A 21,371-nucleotide genomic window follows, 5' to 3' on the forward strand; every position below is an offset into this window, starting at 1 on the left:
GGGGGTACAGAGAGACTACAAACAAGTTAACAGGACAGTTACTTGCTCAAACATGCAGAGCACACTCCAACCTGAGACTCGCACACTTGCAGTGGCCTCAGACGGAGTCTTGCCCAGATGGCTGTGGCTCCCTCAGGTCCTTCAGGCTCTGCGCAAATGGCACCTTATCCATGGAGCCTTCCCTGACCACCTACGCGCCACGGCTAACAACTCCCCACACTGACAACCACACACTTCCTATCTCCTCAGCCTGCTTTACTTCTCTCTGTAGAACTGATCACAATCTCACTCGCTCTATATTTATTTATTTGTTAAAAATATATCTCCCATACCTTCCCCGCAACCCCAGAACTTCAGCTCCACGAAGGCAGAAACTTGTTCCGTTCCCTGCTGTTCACAAGTACCTAGAACAGTGCCTGGAACGGGACACGCACCCAACAACCCCCGATGAATGAATACATGAAAAAATGAATACATGCTATAAAGGAAACGCACAGCTGGGCGTGTTGGCTCACAACTGCGATGCAACATTTTGGGACGCTAGGGCAGGAGGATCACCGGTTTGAGACCATCCTGGGCAAGAAGGTGAGATCCCAGCTCTACAAAACAATAAAAAAAAAAAAAATTGGCCGGGCGCGGTGGCTGATGCCTGTAATCCCAGCACTTCGGGAAGCCAAGGCGGGTGGATCACAAGGTCAGGAGTTTGAAACCAGCCTGGCGAAGATGGTGAAACCCCGTCTCTACTAAAAATAAAAAAAAATTAGCCAGGCGTGGTGGTGGGCATCTGTAATCCCAGCTACTTGGGAGGCTGAGGTAGGAGTATGGCTTGAACCCGGGAGGCAGAGGTTGCAGTGAACTGAGATTGCGCCACTGCACTCCAGCCTGGGCAACAAAGTGAGACTCTGTCTCAAAAAAAAAAAAAAAAAAAAAATTAGCTGTGCATGGTGGCACATGCCTGTAGTCCTAGCTACTCAGGAGGCTGAGGCAGGAGGATCCCCTGAGCCCAGGAGTTTGAGGCTACAGTGAGCTGTGATCATACCATTGTGCTCTACTCTAGCCTGTGCGGCAGACAGAAAGAAACCCTGTCTCAAAAAAACAAAAAGGCCAAGCGCGGTGGCTCACACTTGTAATCCCAGCACTTTGAGAGGCCAAGGCAGGTGGATCACCTGAGGTTAGGAGTTCATGACCAGCCTGGCCAACAGAGTGAAACACCATCTCTACTAAAAATACAAAAATTAGCTGGGCGTAGTGGGAGGCACCTGTAATCCCAGCTACTCAGGGGACTGAGGCAGGAGAATCGCTTTAACCCAGGAGGCGGAGGTTGCAGTGAGCCAAGATCGAACCCTTGCACTTCAGCCTGGGTGACAGAACAAGACTCCTTCTCAAAAAAAGAAAAAAAAAATGCACAAGGTGATGGGAAAGATGAAGGCTGGCATGAGGGTTGCATTAGAAAAGAGATTCAGGGAAGGTCTTTCTGAACTGTTAACATTGGAGCTGACAGCACAAGGGAAATACTACAAAGAAGTAATATTGCTGTGCTCCGTGGAGGCCACACAAACAGTGGCTGGTGGGCCCCACCGCCGCTGCAGAGAGCTGGCCAGCACGGGCAAGGAGAGGAGACGTGAGAGGCGCCTTTAGGCCTGTTCACTGTGATCACTTTCCCAGAAGTCAGTAGAGTAGAACCGTGTTATGAGACTGGACCTGAAACAATACACACAGCAGCACTGGGCTAAACTGGACTAAATGCAACACAGCAACACCGATGTGATGGCCCCAGCTCCAGCAGCCATCCGGGACCACGAAGACAGCGCCACTCTCAGGGATGACGAAACAGAGAGCTGGAAGGAGCCAAGGACCCTGGTGACTTCACAAACCCCCCATGCCAGTCCAGGAATGCCTACCTCTGGACTGCATTGAAATGAGACATAAATTCAACCTTGTTTAAGCCACCATTATTTGGGGGTTTCATGGTATGTTCTGTCAAACCTGATCCAGCAGGAAAGGCCCATGGAATGGATAAGTCTTGATCTAAGTTTTACAAGTGTCAGACTGCACTTGACAGAATGAGACAACAGATGCTCAGAAGCCGAGCAGGCAAAGCGCCATGAGAAGGAACAGCTTGTCCTAGAACTCAGGAAGCTCAGCCACTGCTTTGGGTCTAGGACGTTGACATGACCTGGGAGGACAGGTAGCCAGAAACCACTGGAGGTTCTGAATGGAACTGATACATTGAGGCAGCATTTTGGCCGGGCACGGTGGCTCGTGCCTGTAATCCCAGCACTTTGGGAGGCTGAGGCGGGCGGATCACGAGGTCAAGAGATTGAGACCATCCTGGCCAACACGGTGAAACCCGGTCACTACTAAAAAAATACAAAAATTAGCTGGGTGTGGTGGCAGGTGCCTGTAGTCTAGCCACTCAGGAAACTGAGACAGGAGAATTGCTCGAACCTGGGAGGCAGAGGTTGCAGTGGGCCGAGATCATACCACTGTACTCCAGCCTGGCGATACAGCAAGACTCCGTCTCAATAAATAAATAAATAAATAAATAAATAAATAAAAATTAAAAAGGCAGCATTTTAGCAAGGTGAATGTGGCAGCCTTTCCCAGGTCAGCACAGCCAGAATAGCCCGGATGGAAAAGTCATAGTTAAAGAGCTCCTGAATGCCCACTATGAGCCAGGCATCGCGCTCCCCAGGGAAGGCTACCCAGAGGACAGGATGCCTGAACTGGGTCTGAGAGACCAGCAGGAGGGCAGCAGGCACTCCTGGATTTCTTACAGCAGTGACTCCCAAGCCCGCCTATGTAGCTCCATCCAAATACAGATCTCCAGGCCCCACCCAGGAGATTCTGAGCCCAAAGGCTAGGGTGGGGCCCAGGATTCTGTATTTTTAAAAGTGTCCCCAGGTGATTCTGATGCATTCAGAAAACAGACTTACTGTATAGGCTAGAAGCAGCTCCTATACTGGTACCTGGAACATAGCAAGTTCGGAAGTTTACTAATTAACAAATAACATGCTTCCCTGTTCACAGGTAACAAACTAACAGATTAATTAAAACTTTCAAACATATTTAAAACAAGATACAACCCTACATGAATCCTTTTTAGCTAATATCCAATTAGCCAAAATAAAATCTAAGGTCACTAATAATGTTCTATGATCTATTTCCGCAACCACTTCAGCTAAAAGGTGTTTCTATGCCACCTGAAAATGGCCTGAGACCTCGGTGTGTGAGCACCAGCCCCGTGCCCGTTCACTGAGGCCCTGTTCTGCATCTTGCAGCCATGCTGAGGTCCCAGAGCCATCTGAAGGGAAGAAGAGCCCCCAGGCTATCTTCAGACAGTTCTAACACAATTCAAATCAATTCTCCCTGGGAATAAAAATAAACTGCCCCTGGACTTCATCTTACAAGACTGAGGTGCTCCTTAAAGGGGAAATATGGCACAAAGGGAACAGCACTGACCTAGGATGAAGGTCCAGCCGCAACTAACTCTCCAGAAAGTCTTAGGCAAGTGTCCTCACCTGTCATGCTATATATTCCAAACCCCTTCCAGCTCTGACACAACCAGTGAGAAATTCTAGTTTCCTTCTTCCGAGTCAATACTGAAAAAACAATTCCGGTATAAAATCCCCTCATACGTCAGGTGCTAGGGATGCAGCATTTAAGGTCAGTGTCAATGCCCTTAAGGAGTTTAGAGTCTAGCAAGGAAGACAAATAATTAATCCAACGATTATATAAATACAACTGTGATAAATGTTACTAAGGAAAAGTGCTTGGAGTTTGAAAGTGTGTAATGGGAGCTCAGGAAGGTTTACCGAGGAAGTAACACCAAAGCCGAGGCCTGAAAGCTGAGTACTAAGGATGGGGGCAGGGAGTACTCCAGACAGAGGAAAGGCATGTGTGATATGTTCTTTTCAGAAATATTCCAAACCTGAGGAAGAATTAAATCACAAGTAAAATGAAGCAAACCTTTTAGAATCACACATTTAAAAAAAAAAAAATCACACATTTAAAGGAAAAAAAAAAAAAGCAGTTTTCATCACAAACAGAAAAATTTACAAAATATGAACTAAAAAATAATGGGAATGCCAGGTGCAGTGGCGTGTGCCTGTAATCCCAGCTATGCGGGAGGCTAAGGCAAGAGAATCGCTTGACCTCAGGAGTTCAAGACCAGCCTGGGCAACACAGCAAGAATTCTTACCAAAAACAAAACAAAACAAAGAAATGGAGTCCAGGCGCAAAGGCTCACGCCTGTAATTCCAGCACTTCGGGAGGCCGAGGCGGGTGGATCACCTGAGGTCAGGAATTTGAGACCAGCCTGGCCAACATGATGAAACCCGGTCTCTACTAAAAATACAAAAAATTAGCCACCACAAAAAATTAGCCGGGCGTGGTGGCACGCGCCTGTAGTCCCAGCTACTCAGGAGGCTGAGCCAGGAGAATCGCTTGAACCTGGGAGGCAGAGGTTGCAGTAAGCCGAGATCACACTGCTGCACTCCAGCCTGGGCGACAAGACCAAAACTCTCTCTCAAAAAAAAAAAAAAAAATTAGCCAGCGTGGTGGCGGGCACCTGTAATTCCAGCTACTCAAGAGGCTGAGGCAGGAGAATGGTTTCAACCCAGGAGGCAGAGGTTGCAGTGAGCCGAGATCGTGCTGATGCACTCCAGCCTAGGCAACAAGGCGAGACCCCCTTTCAAAAAAAAAAAAAAAGTAATAGGAGCAATGTTATGCCAGGACTGATAAACCCTTATCCGACCACTGATACCTGGCTAGAAGTCCCCAGACACTAGACCCTCACCCCTCACACCTCAACAGAAGAGGTATCAGTTCCCTCCGGTCATTTGCAGCTGCCTCCAGGCCTTGAGTGAGGCTGCTGGAACTGGGCCCAGTATAGTGGGGTAATCCGAGCATGAAACACTTACTCCAAGACAGGATGAGCTCGGCCCTGAGGCTGGATCTACCCCTGGGCCAATATTTCTGATGCCAACTAAGAGTGCCAGGCATTGTACACAGGGATGGATGATAAGACATGATATAGTCACAGTACCAGGGAAGTAGAAGAGGAAAGAAGGGACGGTTCCTTGGCTCCAAGGAGGGGATGGTATCTGAAGATGGGTAAGACTTGGAAATGGAAAGAAGGAGCACCCCAACAGTGGGAATGACAGAAGCAAAGGCAAGTAGGCTGGAAAGCACTGGGTGTGCAGCAAGAGCTGCAGCGGGAGCTCCGGACAAGGGGATAGAGATCTGGCAACGGTGCAGAGTAGGCCCAGAAGAGATGACAATGCTGATATTCCAGGTGGTGTTTGGAGACCTGGTCAAATTCCAAGATCTGCCCAGACTGACCCTATGGCCAAGGGCCCTCAGTTTTCTACCGCGAACTAGTGCAATGTTTCTCAAATATTAGAGTCATTAGGATCACCTGGGACAGGTTGCCAGGCTCCTCCTCCAGAAAGGAGCTTCAGAGGTCCAAGGGTCTAGGGACTTTCTCACGGGAGGTGAAAGCTGAGTAAAGAATGGCCAAGGGCCCAAGAGGACACTGCAGGCAGAGAGTACAGCACGTATAAGACCCACTCTACACATAGCTAAGGTATGAGGTGCATGTAAAGAAAGGAGGAGAGGTGAAGCCAGAGAGGTGGACCAGGCTCACAACACAACAGCCCTACCAAGAAACTGGGACTTGACTCTGTAGGCAACAAGGAGCCACTGCAGACTCACGAAGCCTGCAGAATCCTGGCAGCAGCTCCCCTAGGCACTCACATAAACAACTCCTACCTCAGCATGCTTCCCCAATCAACATGAGTCTCCACCCTTTAATATCACCTACTACTCCTTTTCCAAAATCTGGCCTCGGATCCCCTCTGTACAACTATTCAAAATCAAATAAGCAATTCGACCTAGGTAATTCCCACTATGTCAGGAACCCATCTCAGACAAGGAGAGCCAGGCAGTGAAGAAAGATGATAAACAGAGATGGAAGCTGTCATGGAGGCAGATTGGTCCGGCCTGGGACAAGGCGGCCAGCTTTGCTCTCCCCAGATCATATCTGTTCCTCTTGAGCTTTCTCTTCCTCATTCGGAGAAACTCCAGGCTTCTCTAAATGGGTTCATGACCCTTGGAGGAAGGGGTAAAAGGGACACAGAGAGGAGATAAGATGGTTCACAATGAGTTTGACCAGATCCGACCGAAATACCTTAAGAGCAATGAGAAACATCACTGCAACTTCAACACTTCCAGCGGCCTCACCAAGGCCCTCTCCAGTTGCTCAGAATGACTACTGGTGACCAGTCTCATCCTCATAAGTCAAAAACTGAGGAACATAAACAGAGGTGCAGACTCTGAAGGCAGTGCTGAACCCTGCAACGTTAGCAAAATGGGGGCGTGCGGACTCTCCCGGGGGCTGCACTTAATTGGGGGAGAGGAAAGCGAGGCGGTCATTAAAAACGCAGCTCCACTCCTCAGCACCAGCTGAGCGCGTCTGGCTCCGGGACACGCCCCCGAACGACACCTCCCGCAGGTTGTCAACACTCGCTTGCAAGCTAGTTCCCCGGATCCCCTCCGGGAGCGCGCACTGACCTCGCCTAGGATGGGGTGGGCCACCCACCGGGAGCCCCCAGCTGCGGCCCGCTCACCTTGCACTTGAAACCAGCGGCGGGCGGCAGGAGCTCCCGCAGCAGGCCCTTGGCCACCTCGCGGCTGGCCTCCTCGCTCACGAAGTGAAGGTTAAGCACCTCGTGCGCCTCGAACTTGGCGAGGCGCAGCAGCGAGCGCAGCGCGACGCGGGCCTTGGCCTGCAGCGCGGCATTGTGCTCCGCCTTGGTGAACATCATCAGCAGGTGGTAGTCCACCGGCCCGGCCCCGCCGCCTTCCAAGCTCTTGGCCTTCGCGCCGGGGGCTGGCGCCACGGAGCCTCGCGCCACCTCCAGCGCGGGCGGCGAGGGCGCGGCGGGAGCCCCGGCGCGGGCCTCCTTCAGCCTCTTGGTGGCGCTGGAGAAGGTCTCCCGGCCCGAGCCGAGGTAGTAGAAGGCGCAGACGGCCAGCGCCGCGGCCAGCAGCAGGGCGCAGTAGTGGGAGCGCACAGCGCCCAGGCGCGCCATGGCCCGAGCGCATGGGAGCCCGCCTCGGAGGAGGCCCATGCGCTACGAGACCGCGGCGCCAGCGGTGCCAGCAACGCGGGAGAGCCCTCGGGGACCCGGACGCCGGCGGCCACTTAGCCCCGGCGGCAGGCGGCGGCCATGGCGGGGGCGGGGCCGTGCCGCCTGGAGCCAATCGCGGGCGCCGGTGCGTGGAGGGGCGGGGCCGGTCTGCCGTAACCGCTGGGTCTTAGGTTCCGAGGGTGTTAGAGGCCCGGCTGGGGGTTCAGTGGGATCCCGTGCCCGGCGTGGGAGCGGCGGACTGAGGACCCCAGCGTGCTGAGGGCCGGCCCGCTGTCCCGGCTGAGAAATGGCGGCCTGCGCGCCGAGCCCCAGAGGATAGCTACCCAAGCTGAGCCTTGAAAGGAATGGAGGCGCCCGAACGGAGGAACTTAGGTTAACAAAAAGCGAAGCTGGAGGCACCAAGAGGGAAAGCTTTAATCTCTGCACCTTTTTTTCCCCAGTTTCTTGGAGGCTTTAAGCCGTCTCCGCCTCTCCCTGCACCCGAGCTGGAGCTAGGCAATTTAAACCGGCAGCTCCTCCCTTTTCCCGCTGCCCTGGGAGGAAATGGCCCGGGCCGCACGTCGTCCCGGAGGCCGAGCGGAGGGAGGCTGGAGGATGCGGCCAGCAGGGGGACCCCGCCGCCCGCACGAACCTGCGAGGCTGCTCCCCGAGCCCCAGCGCAGCAACGCCCTGGAGGGCGACTTTCATCCGTTTTTGTTTTATAAGCAGACTTTTAACACTTTATCAGGAGCCTTTTTGGGAGTACCAGGGAGTTTTGCACACCGAGGTCCCCCGCCCAAAGTCACACAGCTAGCCAGTGGCAATTTCGACCCTCGGCAGTTAGCTGTACACTGCTAACTAGATAAAAACGTACTAACTTCAGGCTTCTAAGAATTGAGGCTATCCCAGTAGTTTTTAAGTAAACACGCACAAGTGCTGTGCATGCTTGAGAGAGGAGGAGGTGAAAATAATGGACAAACGCACCTATAGATTGGTCTCTCAGAGTTTGTTGGGCTCTGCCATCATTTCTCAAAGTGTGGGTAGAGCCCACCTTTCCCAGATCTTCGGTCCATCTCATTTCTAACTCTTGTTCTTTTCTATTGGAGCAACACTTTTCTGGAAAACATTGGATCTCTGAAACAGGCCTGCAACAAGTTCACACAGACTACTCACCTTGGGGGAAAACCCAAATAGCAAAATTACCACACTCCAGCAGTTCATGTGATCCTTACAACTCTATGAGATAGAAGTATTTTACAGTGGAGGAAATTGAGATTTAGAGAATTACCCAAATGTAGTAGGCTAGTAAATAAAGGAGCTGGAATCCTAACCCAAGTCTTACTGTTTCCAATTCCAAGCGTCTAGTCAAGATTAGCTCCAAAAACAGTTAACTCAAGCTCTGAGTTGTGTGTATTTTACCACAACTGTTAGCATATGGTTAACAGCTGGTTAAGAGAGCAAGCCCTGGGGTGGATGATCCAGGCTGAAATTCAGGCTCTTCCACTACAGGTTGTTGGACTTTACACAAGTTACTTAATTACGCCGAACTGCAATTTCACTATATAGAAAATGGGGCTAATACTAGTATCTATGCTTCATTGGCTTATGAGAGACAACATTTAAAAAGCAGTTAGAACAGTGCCTACCAATAAACTCTACTAAAGACACCACACTCCTTTTTTAAAGCCTAAATATCCAACACATGCGAAAACACAATTCGGCAACCATAAGCTTTTCTGGGGTATTTACAAATAAACCCCAAATCTCTATTAAAGCTTTATTATATGTTCCACAGGCTCTCCAAGAAGCATGCTAGAGTATTATTCTAATTACTGTTCACTAATAAAGGAGAATTCTAGAATTTGTGCCTTTTCGTCCCCTACCTACACCATCAATAAGGTTGAGTTTTTTTTTTCCCCCTCTTATTTTATAATCAATTTATTCAACAAACATTTCTTCAAACCTTTGTAAGAACACTACTCCCGGAATTTATGGCTAAGACATAATGATCATTTAAATTTTACATAAGGTGTGACCGGATGTGGTGGCTCATGCCTGTAATTCCAGCACTTTGGGAGGCTGAGTTAGGCAGATGCTGAGTGTGCAGATCATGAGGTCAGGAGTTTGAGGCCAGCCTGACCAACACGGTGAAACTCCCGTCCCTACTAAAAATACAAAAATTAGCGGGCATGGTGGCTGGCGCCTGTAGTCCCAGCTACTCAGGAGGCTGAGGCAGGAGAATCGTTTGAACCCGGGAGGTGGAGGTTGCAGTGAGCCGAGATCGCACCACTGTACTCTAGCCTGGGTGACAGGGTGAGGCTCCATCTCAAAAAACTAAAATTTTTAAAAAGTCAAAAATACAAATAAAGTGCAGTGGTGGCGCGATCAGGCCACTGTAACAAAAAAATAAATTTTACACAGAAAGTCAGAAAAATAATTCTGACTTATTATATTGTTCTGACTTATCACTGATAATGCATCATTCTGACTTATCAATATTATTGTAGCTTATCATTCCCAATTATTTGCCTATAAATAAAAATTAAAAGTTGCAGCTTCCTGAAGTGTATTGCGGACAGAAAGCAAAAACAGTAGGTTCAAAGTAGCCAGTCAGCTATTTATCCAATAGATACTGAGTGCCTATAACATATGAAGCATAGTGGTAGCACAATTAAAAAGGATGCAATATGACTGATGGTAATATTCGCTGTTTTCTCAGAGATAGGTAACTGGTGTATCATAACATGTCTAAATACACAAAGAACTTGAGTTAAGCACAATAACTTTTCAGTTCTAACTTTGGCCAAGTTCTCTGATTTCTGACCAGAGATTAGGTAAATGTTTTTCCTGTTGAGCCATTTCCACATTGTAAGGTTGCATAGATTATCCAATCTCTCTGCTTCAGACCCTGGCTTACATGTCACTGCCTACACAAATGATCTTTAAATACCTCCTATCCAGTGTCTGGGCTAAGTGCCATCCTCCACAATTCTGTGAGGGCCACCTATATATACACTACCCTAGTCTCATCTTTCTTCATTGCAAGAACGTGACTCCAAGAGAACAGAATATACATTTGTTTTTTATTAACCACAATATACCCAGAACCTAACAGTGCCTACCACATTGGATGAGTCTCAAAAATACACTCAACCACTGAAGCAGCATTATTTCTAGGAATTCTTCCTAATTTAAGAATGTTCTAAAATATTTAACCATAAGAATAAAGCAAGGCCAAGTATGGTGGCTTAGCCTGGGAATGGTGGGTTACGCCTGTAATCCCAGCATTTTGGGAGGCTGAGGCGGGCGGATCACCTGAGGTCAGGAGTTCGAGACTAGCCTGCCCAACATGGCGAAACACCATCTCTACTAAAAATACAAAAAATTAGCCAGGCATGGTGGCGGACACCTGTAATTCCAGCTACTTGAGAGGCTGAGGCAGGAGAATCGCTTGAACCCAGGAGGCGGAGGTTGCAGTGAGCCGAGATTGCGCCTCTGTACTCCAGCCCGGGGAAACAGAGCAAGACACTGTCTCAAAAAACAAACATAAAAATAAAGCAAAGTTAGGTTCATGAAGGCAAAAAATTGGAATCAAATGGTCATCAATGAAGTAGTTAAAGCTAAAATAATGCAGTCATTAAAAGTGAAGTTTTCAACAAACTGCAGGTGGAAATTTTAAAAACAAATGGGTGAGGTGGCTCATGTCTGTACTCAAAGCTATGTGGGAGGCTGAGGTGGGAGAATCACTTGAATTCAGGAGTTCAAGGCTGCAGTGAGCTATGATTGCCACAGGACTCCAGCCTGGGCAACAGTGCAAGACCACATTTCCAAAAAAAAAGAAAATAGTAATGGTAATAAATGGAAGAAAAGTCTATACAAACTAAGAAACATATTCACTAACTGCAATGTATGGAACTTATGTGAATTCTGATTTGCACAATCTATTTTTAAAATCATATTTGAGACAACCAATTTGAATACTGATTATGTAGTTTTGTAGCTTAAGAAGTGTTACGATTTTTTAAACAGTCCTTAACTTTTACATGTACATACAGAATGATTTGCTGGTGAAAGGTCTAGGATTTGGTTCAATAAAAAGTCCAGGAAAGGGGAAAAATGGGTAGGAGAATAAATATAAGCCATGGGCTTATATTATAGCTATTGAAGTTATTTTCTCTACTTGTACATGTTTGAAATTTCCCATAAATTTTAAGGTCTCCCCATCTATTAAGTGAAAAAGTGGGTAACAGTATGATCCCATTGCATAACTGTATAAATACACACACCCAAAGGTCTAGAAGGGTATACACCAAAAAAGTAACAGTATCTCCCTCAGTACTATCCAGTAGAACTTCCTGTGACAATCTTCCTCCTACAATCTCCCCCGTTCAAAACAATAGTCACTAGCCACATGGGGCTACCAAGTTCTTAAAATGCAGCAGTAAGATTGAGGAAATGAACTCTGTCTAATTCTAATTAAGTAGCCACATGTAGCTAGTGAGTTCCATTTTGGACAGCACAGGTAAGACAATGGAATTGTGAATGAGTCTCTTGCTGCTGCTTAACATTTCTCCACAAGCAAAAAGCTTTGTTTTTGCAATAATTTAAAAATTAAACTGTTTTCACTTAAAATATTTACAGACTACTGATGTGGGTTCTCCACAGAACTATTCTGAAAATGAAATGAAGCTGAATAAAACAAGTTATATTGAAAAGTTTATGTGTCTGCTTTCAATTAGCTCTTTTTAAAAGCAAATGCAGGTGATTCACTTCGTTTGGTTTTTTCAACCTTCCATTCCTTCAGTCCCAATCACAGACAAACGTGTGTGTCTGTTTACTAAAAGGATAAAATGTGAATGTACTGCATAGATTAGGAACATTAATGTCCATCATAATGGAAAAAAATTAGAGCAAGCTCCTCCCCACCCCCCCAAAAAAAGCTTTTTATCTTTTTGCCAATGAATTAGGGGCCATAACAGCTCTGCGAACAGAGAATTGTATAGTTAAAAGATCCAAATGGATTTATTGATTGAAGTAATCAGCAAATAGGATGAATGTGGATTTGAAAGGGCTGGGAAGAAATACAGTACCTTAAAAATAACTGCTGGTGACAGATATGTTCACAGTGTATTTCACAAGAAAATGTAAGTCAGCATGAAAGAACTAAGCCAGAGGTGAGATTTTTATTGACTTATTGTAATTTTTTGGCATACAAAGTACTTAATCAAGTATATTTACAATTCTTACATAATGTACATTTTGGAATAAAGATAATGTACTTTGCTCCATTTATAATGAGAAACTATTGTAAAACTACATTCATGAATTAGATACAAATCCTCTACATACTAATAAAAAGTAAATGGACTGTTGGTTATACATTCTTTAAAATATACCTTTTCACAGGTACCAAGAAATAGTACATGTAATAAGTCTCTATGACTGGAATGATCCAGAAATATCACAAAGCACGAGTAAACACATATATAAAAGTAGCTCATCATTTCCAAAAGTTAACCTTTAGCCTTTGTGTAAAATAAATGGTGCCAACAACCTTTATAATGTAGCAAGCTTTCCCTGTTTAATGTCCAAAAAATGGAGGGTGGGGAGGTTGAAGAAAATTAAGAAATTCAGCAAATAAGATAGTGAAAAGACCAATGCAGAGAAAAGTTTATGTAATCAAACCTTGCTTTGTCTCCACATTATCACATTTTAAGTGGATAAATTTATGTAAACAGAAAAAGATGTCCACAAAACCATATCTGTAGATGCCATCTGGAAGCATCAATAAATTGATAAGTATATGGTGAATTAAAATTACTTTTATAATGTTTTGCTTTCATTAATGTTATGGCAAAAATGTAAGATTTCCTACAATTTTGTCTTCAGATCCCAATCGAGCCCTTCAAACTTTTATTCAGGTTCTCCAGATTATTTGGAGTCTTTGTTATCAAAGCACAAGGAAAGCTGGCATTCATTATCAGACTTTGCTGCTTTACAATGATTTCAAATCATTTCATGATACAAATAAAGTGCCTCTGACTGGTAGTCAGACCTGGGTAATGGTGCCAACTCTGCCACCAGCTAGCAAATCAAATGACCCTGCTCTGTAAAACAAAAGGAGCACCCTAGGGTCAAAAAAGTAGACAACTTCGGAGCTCTTAGATTAAGATCTCAGAAATCCTACCGTGAGAATCCAGGGAGATAAAGCAATGCCAAAGTACACTGTAAGTAGCAAAACAGTATACAAAGGGATGTTTTTATGTTTTCACCTTGTTTCATTCCACTCATTTTAATTGTGAGGAGCCCTGAATCCAAAAAGGGTAGTGACTACTAGTCCAGTGCTCCTTCCACTGTATCATGCGGTTCTAAAGTCATTCTGGACATACAATCTATAAAAATACATCATTCTTCCAGCTCATGTCCATGGTCCAAAGTGATATTATACAGAAGTGTTATCTGACAATATAAGAATGATCTGGGAATGTCTGATTATTCAAAATGGTAGTAAATTTAGTCTTACACACAATTTACTGCGACCATACTTAATATGCATAAAATATTTTTAAAATACAAACTTAAATTGGCCAGATTCTGAATGTGTATTTTTTTCTTTTTCAAAATGCACTCATGAAGAACCAAAGTTCATATTCCAAATTAAATCTGTATGTCTGGAAAAGTAACCAATCAAAGTTCATTAAAATCTACAGTGAAAACCAGTATAAATTAGGCAAACACCATAATCTAATATCAGGAAATTTCTGAATTTCTAAGGATTGTATTAAAGGTAACTTTTAAAACCTTAGAAATCTTAAGCACATAAATGTTGTAATGAAACACTGCAAATAACTGCTCAATTACTTTTATTCTAGCTCTAACATGAAATTGCATTTTATTAACTCTTCATAGTGCTATTCTTATTTTGATATTAATCTAATTTTTAAGTTAGTAAGCTAAAGATAATGAGCTAACAGATTAATAAGGAATAAGAAATTAATAATAGCAGATTTAAGTTATGGAAAGAAAATAAAAAGGCCAATTACACTGACCAACGAAGCCCAGAAGCATGACTCACATTGTTTAAACTATGATTGCTTATAATGCACTGAATAATTCACAGCATAACATAACTCAGATTTGTTACACACCATAGAAAAGCTATTAGCTGACATGGCTAAATTCACCTAAGAGCCAACCTACCTTGTAACTATTAATTTAATTTAAAGCCTTGCTGTTTACTCCATCATTTCTGCCAAATGCAGTCCAAATTGGGTCTCAGCATATTCAAGAAATGAAGTCACAGAAATGTATTTCTGTATTGCCAGCCTCCCTGCAATATTAAAGATTTTGCTTTCTCTGAAGATATTCTGAACCATGATCATCTTTAGGGCACTTCAAATACATTTCTGACCACTAAATTTAAGTAGATACTAATTACTGCCACATTAACAACTCATAACTCAAGCTGCAGGAGGTAAGCGTGTCATAAGGAATTGCCTTTGCAACCACAGAGACTCCAGAGGCGATCTGAAGCACACACCAATGGCCAGATCCAAAAGGAAAACTGCCTCGATTTCCTCAGACAAAGGTCAGGATCTTTAGGAATGAAATCCTGGGATTAAAACAGGCAGGGGCACTATCATTGATGGAAAAGTGAGGTTTCCTTCTTTTTAACATTCTTCTTTTCTTTGAGCTTCTTGGTCAAATAATTTCAAGGTACACGCTAATAAAAACTACAAATCAGATTTTTGCCTTTAGTGAAGGTACCTAAAAAGCCAGATGATCTATGACTTTGAGATCACACAGCAAAGATAAAAATTTAATGTTCCTGTTATTGTTATAATTAAATACAATGCTGTGGGAGTTAGCATTTCCTCAGAAATAATTCACAAATATATTTTTATCCTCATCTAACATATAGTGACTATTACTAAATAAGCATTGCGTGCATGCAATTTGGCCAAATTATGGAACCTTTTCTGTGATGTGAACTTACTTCAATATAATTCCTGCTTGGCTAGATTCTGATTTGATGTTTAATCAATTTGTAAAACTCTAGTTACTGGGAAATGTTAGAAAATTTATCTATAATTGGATCATAACATTTTTAAATATTTAAAAACCTCTTTTATTTAGAAAGTATCAATAATATCATTTACATATAATTTCTAAAAGAAGAATAAACTTAATTGTTGACAACAATGGAAAGGAATCAAAACGCAAATTAGGCTGGGTGCAGTGGCTCACGCCTGTAATCCCAGCACTCTGGGAGGCCAAAGCGGGCTGATCATCTGAGGTCAGGAGTTCGAGACCAACCTGGCCAAAATGGTGAAACCCGTCTTTACTAAAAACACAAAACAGCTGGGCATGGTGGCGGGTGCCCGTAGTCCCAGCTACTTGGGAGGCTGAGGCAGGAGAATGGCGTGAACCCGGGAGGAAGAGTCTGCAGTGAGCTGAGATCACGCCACTGCACTCCAGCCTCAGTGACAGAGCAAGACACCATCTCAAAAAAAAAAAAAAAAAAAAGGCAAATTAATTATTTTATACTTGATAAGACATTTCAAAGATGGAATCAGACTAATTTGTGGCATAAAAATGGTAATATGTTTATCCATAATATTTTGGAATTCAGGGGTCTGTGAATCATGTAACCAAACACTAAAGCTATATACATGATATAATTTAAAAGAATGTACACTGTGTACAAGTACACAAAATAGATGTAGAAAAAAATAAACAGCAATTTATTGCTATATATTTTAGTATTAACTAAGAATAAGTGGGGTTCTTTTTCTCCTTTGTACAGAGATTCTTTCACTAGGAGCAACAGCAAAACTATATCTTTAAAAGGACAAATTTCAAATATAAAAATGGCCTATATTATTTTATAAATTGATTTTTCCTTTAAAAGTTAAATTTTGATGAAAGCATAATTTTGCAACATTCAAGCAACCTGTTAGACACAGTTTTATTACATCGATACATCTGTCAAGGCTTCAGGAAATCAACCCAACAATGAAGAACTACATATTTTGAACTGGGTTTTTTTTTTTGTGATTAAAATTTGCTGCATAAAATAAATCTAAAGGACTGAATTATGGTCTACCTGTACAGCCATTATACATACATACATTAAAGTACTGGACAATAACCTGTCATCTAAGAAGTATAACTGCATTTATGAACAAATGGGGAAAACACATTCTCTGGTTCTAATAAATCGTATATTGAGTGTATGAAAGCTAGGTTACCAAAACACATAAACACACACACCTATTTCTGAACCACCAAAAATCATCAGGAAAGCTAAAGAAAAAACATATTCTTGAGGCAGGCAGGACAGTTGGCTCCCACTTGATGAAGACATGCTTGACTGAATGATCCTGGGCAAGACGCACGGTGGGAAAAATTCAGTGCTACCACCCATTGGCAAAAGAATCATTTTCATCTGACCTCCTAGCATCTTGTAACCTAGAGATGGCCTAAATCTAGACTGAACTTTTATCTACAGAAATAGCCCTTTAAATAGGCTTTTTTAATAAAAGAGGTCCTAAATTAGGTTCCTCTCCAACTACTAGATAACTGTTTTAATTTGTAAATATATGAATGGGTACCTTTTTCCCAAGCCATTCAATATCTACCAAAATTAAGTAGAATTAAAGCAGTAAAAAATTGTGAAGTTTTAGCTGTATACATTAGGGGGTCACCAGATTTCATATTTTCCCATTTAAAAAAAAATTCAGAATTTCTGTGAATCTTGCTGGAAACGATTTAGTTTCTCTGGATTATTGGATGCCATTTGGGAAAAATCACGAAATATGTCCTGGTAAGTTTCATCACCTGCATGAAATAAAATAAAGACACTTTAAACATTTACACAAGTATTAATAAAACAACATTCATATTTATTACTAGTACTATTTTATAATTCATTACATTAAAATTTTGTTCAGATGAGCATTTTTGGAAGAAAAGGGGCAACTAAAAATAAATGCTGAAAAATTATGTAATGAAAGAAAACAAAAAACTATACCTGAAAAAAGCACCTCAGATGCAGCCACAGAAGAAAGCTCGGAGTTAGAAAAGAGCAAAGATGCAAGTGTGTTAAAGCAATGTGAAGAAATACGTTTATTAACACATGAGGGGGAAAGTCATTCTAAATGAGGTATAGTAAATGAGACCTCCTTTCAATAAATGTTTCCCTTGATAAAGGCCAAAAGAAATGACTAAAACCTAAATACTAATGTTTTGGATGGATGCAAGTTATTAACAAGACAAACCGATAATCAGGACAAACTGATACTCAGGGAAAAATAATACTGTCTTTTAATTAAAAGGAATTTAAAAGAGCATGTAAAAAAGTAATTTTTTTAGTCAAACTTTAGTGCGTAATTAAAACTAATGCACCTACATCCACTGCTTACTAAACTCATAAAATCTGGTCAGGTGTAGTGCCTCACGCCTATAACCCCAACACTTTGGGAGGCTAAGGGGTGGTGGGGGGAGAACTGGTTGAGGCCAGGAGTTCAAGACCAGTCTGGGCAACATGCTGAGACTATGTCTCTACAAAAATTAACAACAAAATCCTAGAAAATGGCTTTAAGGTAGGGCGTGGTGGCTCATGCCTGCAATCCCAGCACTTTGGGAGGCCGAAGCGGGCAGATCACCTGAGGTCAGGAGTTTGAGACCAGTCCAGCCAACAGGATGAAACGCTGCCTCCACTAAAAATACAAAAATTAGCCAGGCGTGATGGTGAGTGCCTGTAATCCTAGCTACTCGGGAGGCTGAGGCAGAAGAATTGCTTGAACCCAGGAGGTGGAGGTTGCAGTGAGCCGAGATCGCGCCACTGCACTCCATCCTGGGCGACAGAGCAAGACTCTGTCTCAAAAAAAAAAAAGAAAAAAAAAAGGCTTTAAAATCATAGTTTTGCATATTTAAAGTTGGGTTTGTTTTTGTTTTGCTGCAGGTCATATGAGCAAGAATGCTATGACAAAATGCAAGTAAATACCAAGGACATCTGTTAAATTAGAAAAATAAATGTGTATATGTATAAATATGTTGTCGAGAAAGAGATTATAGATACTGATATTATAGCTGACTGAATACCGTTTTTCTTGTCATGAGAAACTAAATATACACACACATACAGATCAATCCCTCAGACAAAGGAATCTTATTTTCAAGACAAATCATTCATTATTAATGCTTCCTGCTAACATTAGCCTTATACAAATGCTTGGCATAATTCTGTTCTTAAGATTTCAACCACAGAATACTGTTTTTGAATATTATTGTTGTAACATGTTTCATAATTATCTCCTATAAGATAACTTGCATTCTCAAGCCTGTAATCCCAGCACTTTGGGAGGCTGAGACGGGCGGATCACGAGGTCAGGAGATCGAAACCATCCTGGCTAACACGGTGAAACCCCGTCTCTACTAAAAATACAAAAAAAACTAGCGGGGCGAGGTGGCGAGGGTCTGTAGTCCCGGCTACTCAGGAGGCTGAGGCAGAAGAATGGCATAAACCCGGGAGGCGGAGCTTGCAGTGAGCCGAGATCCGGCCACTGCACTCCAGCCTGGGTGACAGAGCGAGACTCCGTCTCAAAAAAAAAAAAAAAAAAGATACCTTGCATCCATCTTATAACACACTCATTGCTACAGTTGTTGTTAATAGTGCAGTAAGTTTTGTCAGTTTTTAAAAGGTGAGATTTTTGAGGCAAGAGATGTCATACCAAAAGCTAGAGAATTAAAAAAAAGTGAGGATAGGAATAAACATCTAGTAAAAAGGTCTAACAGCATAAGCCAAGATTTTGAATTAAAAAATTTTAATACTTTTGGCCGGGCGCGGTGGCTCACGCCTGTAATCCCAACACTTTGGGAGGCTAAGGCAGGCAGATCACAAGGTCAGGAGATCAAGACCATCCTGGCTAACACGGTGAAATCCCGTCTCTACTGAAAATACAAAAAATTAGCCAGGCGTGGTGGCGGGCGCCTGTAGTCCCAGCTACTTGGGAGGCTGAGGCAGGAGAATGGCGTGAACCTGGGAGGCGGAGCTTGCAGTGAGCCGAGTTCTGGCCACTGTACTCCAGCCTGGGTGACAGAGCAAGACTCCACCTCAAAAAAAAAAAATGTTTTTTTTAATACTTTTTAGTCACTTTTTATATTTAGTCTAGGTAAAAAGCAACTTATTAACATCTCTATATAGTTTTCATTTAGCCCTGGAAATTTATTCCTGACTTGAATCAATCGATTAAACCTAATCAGTCTACTTTAAAAAGAAAAAAACAGTAAGAAGAGATTATTAACAGGTGGCTGAGAGTAACTAACATCTAACTCATATTGACATGACCAAAATAAAAGGTTGATACGCTGGAACAACTGGTAAGACAATCCAATTATACCCATGATTTCGTAAAAGTTTACTTCCACATCAAAAGACAAACATTGCTATTCTCATTTTTAACCATTCTAAAAGATATAAAATAAATAGAGAAGAGAGCAACAAATAGCAACAAACCATATAAAATATTTTTTCTAATTTTTAGATATTGAATTAAAATATTTAAAATATTTATTGTAAACATTATAAATATTTTTAAAAGACTATTTAAACTGGATAGTCTGGAATTTTCCTTTCCAAGAAAGTGTAAAGTGCAGATTATAATACAAAAATACCACAAAGATTTTACCATTCAACACTAGAAGTAACTTAAAAGGCACACATTATACATTCAAGAAGAAACAGGAAGAAGGGTCTAGCAGACGTGAATACCAAACAGTCTACAGGTAGCACCAGATGAGCACTGTTAAGTATTACAACAGTACAATGGCAATATATGGCTTCTACTATTAGCAATGCATATTTTGTGTAACAAGCTATGGAATTTTTTAAATGGTTTCTCTGTTTTTGTTTTTAAATCATCTAGTACCTATTACAGAAGTCTATTTTAGTAGAACCATTGTACCATGCAAAACAAATTATAAGACTCTATTAAATGTTTCCTTGAATGAAAGTGTTGGTGCTATAATAATCATTGGTTTCACTGACTGAATACATTTAAAAAGCGTTAATACAAAAGGAAGTTGCCACCTTCACATACACACACAAAACTTTTTGTTAACATTTAGCTTCTAACAAAACATTGATTAATGCACTGTTAAAGTACTACCTTTCTTAGATCTCAAAACGTGTTGCCAAAAGCAAAGCAAACGTTACAAGAACAATAGTGACCAAGATATTTAATACAGCTAACACAAATTGAACTTCAATGTGATTTTTTAATATTTAAATATAATTTTGATTACTTAGAATTTTTCCCAAGGCAAATATAATTTGTCTACATAACAACAACCCAGAATATGCTGCCATGGAATGTTCCCAGAAATACATTTAACAGTTTATTATAAATGGTAAACAACTAATCACTCAACATTTATAATACTAAGCATATTCTTTAAACTTAACCACATTCTATTTCCCTTCAGACACTTAACTATTCTATGTGCCTGGACAGCTCTGAGTTTTTAAAATGCAGACTGCTGTGTTTCCACTGACAGTTTAAATTTATTTTTAATTTTTGGTATTCAGAATATCTACCACAACAGCAGTTATGACAATTCAAGAGTTTGCTGATTTTGCTCTTGAAATGTACTCCCCTCAAAGGGATGGCAGCATGTGAGACCCACCCCCAGGTCATCATATGCATGACCTTACACCCTCTGGGTTGGTAACAGCTTACTTTCATAATTGCTTAGATCAACGATTCCCAACTTGTGCTTGCTACATACTCACATAACCAGCAGTGGGTCCCTAAAGCAGTGATGATTCTCAACTGGCTGAGAGCCTGCCAACGATCAAGAAGAGTCACAGAGCCAGAGACTGTGGGAACCACCAAACTGGTTTCCAATAATTGAGAGAAGAGTGTGCTGTTTCCCTTACCCACCCACGTCTCCTAAGGGCTACAGGGACTGCCAAAGAGAGACACACCTTCTTTTGAAAAAAAACGTGTGCTCTCACATCACCCCACGCAAGAAACAGGGAGTCCCAGGTCCTTAGGGTTGTACAGATAGAAAGTTCACAAGTGGGGTTTCTTAGAAATAAATCAGTGATTGCCAAAGATTACATCTGAATCTTTTAAAGGATAGAGCTCTTCATTATCAAAAGATTAAAAATACCTGCATTTAAGTTACCCAGAGTTCTGAAGTCTTCATAGTATTGCTAAGAAAACCAAAAAA

General features: G+C 42.4%; 2 protein-coding genes across 14 annotated transcripts in view; both read right to left on the minus strand.

Annotated features, from left to right (window-relative positions):
- XXYLT1 (xyloside xylosyltransferase 1) overlaps positions 1 to 9,230 on the minus strand; it is a 192,874-nt gene extending 183,644 nt beyond the window's left edge. Inside the window, exon 1 of the mRNA XM_003895310.4 lies at positions 6,630 to 9,230. Within this exon, the coding sequence (XP_003895359.2) occupies positions 6,630 to 7,133 (504 nt within the window). The 5' untranslated portion in view covers positions 7,134 to 9,230. The remainder of the gene's footprint in view (positions 1 to 6,629) is intronic.
- A 3,058-nt stretch (positions 9,231 to 12,288) lies between these two features.
- Positions 12,289 to 21,371, minus strand: part of ACAP2 (ArfGAP with coiled-coil, ankyrin repeat and PH domains 2) — a 178,034-nt gene continuing 168,951 nt past the window's right edge. For all 13 annotated transcript variants that reach the window (XR_002520649.2, XM_017956123.3, XM_017956118.3 and 10 more), the window contains one exon: positions 12,289 to 16,973. Coding sequence is in view for 12 of the 13 variants with exons in the window: in XM_017956123.3 (XP_017811612.1) it covers positions 16,873 to 16,973 (101 nt within the window). In the remaining variant the exon portion in view is untranslated. The remainder of the gene's footprint in view (positions 16,974 to 21,371) is intronic.

This window comes from Papio anubis, chromosome 2 (assembly GCF_008728515.1).
Source record: "Papio anubis isolate 15944 chromosome 2, Panubis1.0, whole genome shotgun sequence".
In the NCBI taxonomy this organism is placed as follows: Eukaryota; Metazoa; Chordata; class Mammalia; order Primates; family Cercopithecidae; genus Papio; species Papio anubis.